The 4,475-nt window shown below is 51.6% G+C and overlaps 1 protein-coding gene across 1 annotated transcript; it reads left to right on the plus strand.

Moving 5' to 3' along the window:
- Positions 1-1,384: 1,384 nt before the first annotated feature.
- On the plus strand, positions 1,385-4,169 carry LOC124694875 (protein SOSEKI 2-like). The gene is made up of 6 exons (XM_047227804.1): positions 1,385-1,619; positions 1,717-1,786; positions 1,914-2,029; positions 2,279-2,281; positions 2,666-3,317; positions 4,049-4,169. The coding sequence occupies exons 1-6, from the start codon at positions 1,385-1,387 to the stop codon at positions 4,167-4,169; spliced, it is 1,197 nt and encodes a 398-aa protein (XP_047083760.1).
- Positions 4,170-4,475: the final 306 nt, after the last annotated feature.

Raw genomic sequence — 4,475 nt, forward strand, 5'->3', positions numbered from 1 at the left:
CCGTGTCCTTTCAGTGTGGCCTTAATTGGTTGTCCCTGGCAATGAGCTTGTTGAAGATATTGTTTTGTGAGCGAGGACTTTCTCCAGGTTAAAAACCTAAGATCTTTGATTGAACGATAACGACGCTTGTGTATTGTTTCTTTCTTGGAGGCGGTGGTGTTAGTGATGCTGCTACAAGGGAGTGATCACTATAACAAGACTTTTCTTTTATTATATTTCTTCTTCTTTTTTGGTTATGTGTATCCGTATTGCCAATAGGGCAATGCATTGTTGCAGAGGCTGAGTGTAATTGGTATCTTTGAGATATTAATATATACTCTTTGTCGAAAAAAAGTGTGCTCGAGGGAAATATCAGATTTGGAGTTTCTGGATCGGATGATGGCAGCGTTCCTGCGTCGCTTCTCTCCCCTTCGAGGCATCATCTTTGGAGTGATATATCGGTTGGATTGACTGGTGGATTGCTTCGGCTATGGGCGTAGGTCTCCACGTGCTCCCGCGAGGTGGCCAGGGTGGAGCGTCGTGGCATATGCCGCATCGTCGACGGCGAGTCTCGGCTGCATGGTGCATCACATTCTTGGTGGCGAACGAGTGATGATCGACACGTGCATGGGATTGGTTGTGACTCCTGGCTGGCCGGTGGACATCATGGTGATGCCTCTCAAGTTGGATGATGTGTGAAGGCAATCATGGCCACCCCTTTCATCAAACTTCAACAGTCGTGATTTTGTGTTGCTCGATGTATTAATTTGTAAATCTTTGTTAAAAATATATAATACTCCCTCCTTTCAAAAAAGATATCTTAAATTTGTGTAAATTTGCATGTGTCTAAACACTAAAACATCGTCTAGATACATTTAAATTTAGGCAAAGGTGAAAATCTTTTTATGAACGTTGAGTTAAAATGTTGCCAAGTGGGAGGTTTTTTTTTTTTGAGAAATTTTTAACCATGCATCCGAGAGAGTAAATAACAAAGGCGAGATACACGGACGAGTGGCTGGGCTCTTTTTTAGGCACCGCAAAGCGCGCGAGGTGACGTGCATAACAGTGTGACGCTGTGTGCTCGTAGCTGCTGTGTGTGCGTTATAAAGAGGAGCAGAGCATGGGCTTTGGGTACTAGGATGTTCCATTCCCACGCATCGATCGATCATAGTGGCATGATGACGATCTCAAATCCCTTCTTCTCCCTCCTCGTCTCCTCCATTCCTCTCTTTCTCCTCTAGTAAAACCCGTGGGGCCCGACCGACGCCTACCATGCCAGCGCGCGGTAGTAATATAAGCTGCTGACTCGTACTACCTCCGGCAGTAGTCGCATTTGCAGCCAGCTAGTAGAGTAGTGGGAGTGAGAGGAGCTAGCTAGCCACCGCCGGCCGGCCTCGCCAGGGAAATGGAGGCGGCGATGGGGGAAGGGAGGAAGCTGCCGCATCATGTGAGCGGCAGGATGGCGGCGGAGCAGGCGAGCCCGGAGCGGGGCCGGCCGGTGTATGCCCCGGCGAGGTCGGCGCCGGCGAGGCCCATGCGGCGGGTGCAGATCATCTACTACCTCTGCCGGAACGGCCAGCTCGAGCACCCGCACTTCATGGAGCTCGCGCAGCACCCACACCAGCCTCTTCGCCTCAAAGGTACACCATCTTCGTACTGTCGCCGTCACACAAAAGCTTGGTAAGCTAATGTGCTACCCACTGATGGTTCTCTCCTTGTTCTTGGTGTGAACTGAAGATGTGATGGACAAGCTGACGGTGCTGAGGGGGAAGGGGATGCCTGCTCTCTTCTCGTGGTCTTGCAAGAGGTACTACCGATTTCCAGGCCGTTCACACCCCTCGTCTTCGTCAATGTATTTTTGGAAATACTGTGCTGCAACTTGCACATTTTTTTACGATGAAAGCTGCAACTTACACATGGTTCTGCATCTGTAGGAACTACAAGAATGGCTACGTGTGGAACGACCTCTCGGACAACGATGTCATCTACCCTTCGGACGGCGTGGAGTACGTCCTCAAGGGCTCCGAGATATTCCCTGGCTGTTCTTCTGGTAATGGCCATTATCTCGCTGTAATTTACAGTAACTGTCACCTGTGTAGAGAACTTGAGATTAGAAATGAACATGATTTGCATGATGCATGTAAACCAAGATTTTCATTTATTTATTTTAGTACAACTTGATTTTTTTGTTCCTTCTTTTCCTAGAAAAAACCAGCCGTCTTGTTGATTGAAAACGAGCGCCTTTTCATGTCTCTCTCCTTTCTCATTGTCAACTCGTTTTCAAATGAATGGTCCAAAGCTGGTGAGGGCAGGAAGTACAGCTACTTCCTGCACCTTGCACGTTCCCTTTCTGCACTCGGTCGCATCGTAAGTCGCGAAGACTTTATTAGCCAACAGGCAGCAGCCCAAGGCTTCAATTCCTTGTCCTGTTTTCTCCCTGAGGTTAATGCAGCATGCGCATTAGTATGGAGTGGCAGTGTGGCACCACACTAGTCACTACGTAGTACTAGTAACAAGTCTATCATGCTATTGCACGTATCGTCTGAAACGAAGTCTAAATGATGCGCAGCAGTATCTAGTAAAGTAACACACTGCATCATCTGAATTTAGCATCCACACCGTTAAGTGTTAACTGTTCAACTTGACGATCTAGAAATCTTAATTTTGTTTTTGGCTGAAACCACAGTTGCAGCGGACCGGTTCCAGCACCTCCGCGTGACCGACCGGTCGCCGACGAAGCCGCCGCTGGCGTTGCCGGCGCACAGCCACAAGCAGTACGTGGAAAACGGGTACCGGGACGACGCCGGCGAGGAGGAGCCTGAGGACGAGGAGCAGCTGGGGTACCCTTACCACCGGCGCGTCGCCGCGGCCCGTCTCGCCCGGCATGACAACAAGCCCGTGTCGGTGCGCACCAGCCGCGGCCACCCCGTGGAGCTGCCGGTCGAGGAGACCTCGCCGCCGTCCTCGACCTCCTCCGACAAGCCGCCGGTGGCTCGGCAGGCGAGCCGCTGCGAGGGGGAGGAGGCCGAGCCGAACCGGGCCGGGTCGATGCTTCTGCAGCTCATCGCGTGCGGGTCGGCCACCGCCGGCTCGGCTAAGTGTGGCGGCGGGCGGGCCGAGCCGAGGCGGAGCTGCGGGCTGGTGAGCCGGCTCTCGTCCCGCGCCGGCGCGGAGGAGGAGGATGAGGACGAGGAGGGCGGCGAGCTGAGTCGGCGGCTGGGCCAGATGCGGGTGGACGAGAAGGAGTACTTCAGCGGCAGCATCGTGGAGAGCGGCGGCCGCGGCACCCCGCTGCCGGCCTCGTCGCTCAAGCGCTCCAACTCGTACAACGAGGAGAGGTAATTAACATTGGAGATCTCTTTTGTCTTAACATTATCACAGCAATTCCTCCCTGTTTACCCTTATTAAGCTTGTACGGTTGTCCCTCAAGTTCCAAGTACTATCTTCTTTGTCTAAACTTCGAGTTAGAGTACCTCTGATCACATTAGGTCTGTCGTTTGCAGAACAAATGTGTGACCGATTATAACTAGGTCATGTCATGTAGAGGTAGTAGCCCACGAAGTTTGGTCTGTAGCCAACTACTAGCCATCACAGTACAGGAGTCACACCAGCAGGTCAAAAGGCCAACATGCATGCATGTCCTTGCTCGGTCCTGAGAAAATGAAAAGAAAAGCTTGCATGCATGCATGCATATATGTCGTCGCTGGCCAACAAAGCCGAAGCACGCTGCATGATCCAGCGGTTCATCCAGGATCATAGACCGGTACAATAGCACGAGCATTATTGCCGGAGGAAGTACCATTCGTACTCGATGGTACTGTTTCCATGGATTCTCGTTGGCGGTGTGCTGTACCACCGTAGCATGTTTAGGCTGTCATGTGGAACGGAGGAAACTTTGCGTCGTGATTGCAGTGCGCACTGTGAATGCTCATGCTCGGACCACCTCCCGCTCTGTTGGGCCGTTCATCGAGCAGCCCAACTGTGTCACTGTTCATCAAGACAGAATATTACTCTGTTCGGCTCTGAAAATAAACGCTGGTAATGATGTTTTTGGGTGCTTAATTTTCAGGAGTTCCAGGATCGGCGCCGGAGCGATCGGCGCGGAAGCAGCGGACGAGCGGACTATACCGGAGGATGGGATGGTGAGGGGAAGGTGCATTCCGGGCAGGAAGAGGCAGCAGCAGAAATAGGGCGGCCAGCCGGCGCCTCGGTTATCCAGATTAGTTTGCTGGAATCTAAACATCTTGTTCGAGTACAAGTTAGTACATTAGCATCTCTACGTGCTTGTAATGGGCGGCGTGTCCAGTGCTCAGAGCTTAGCAGAAGTAGGCTTTGCCAGAATTTTTAGGTAGTTCCATGGATCCATTTCTTCGTTGTCAAGTGATGGCTCGCGTAGCACTTAATTTTGGATCCTGTATGGAAGGAGGAAGGTCATTTTGCATCATGTATGGACGGAGTAGTATGTTGATACGGACTGGTACAAGTTGTGGCGCTAC

Source organism: Lolium rigidum, chromosome 3, assembly GCF_022539505.1.
Source record: "Lolium rigidum isolate FL_2022 chromosome 3, APGP_CSIRO_Lrig_0.1, whole genome shotgun sequence".
NCBI lineage: Eukaryota > Viridiplantae > Streptophyta > Magnoliopsida > Poales > Poaceae > Lolium > Lolium rigidum.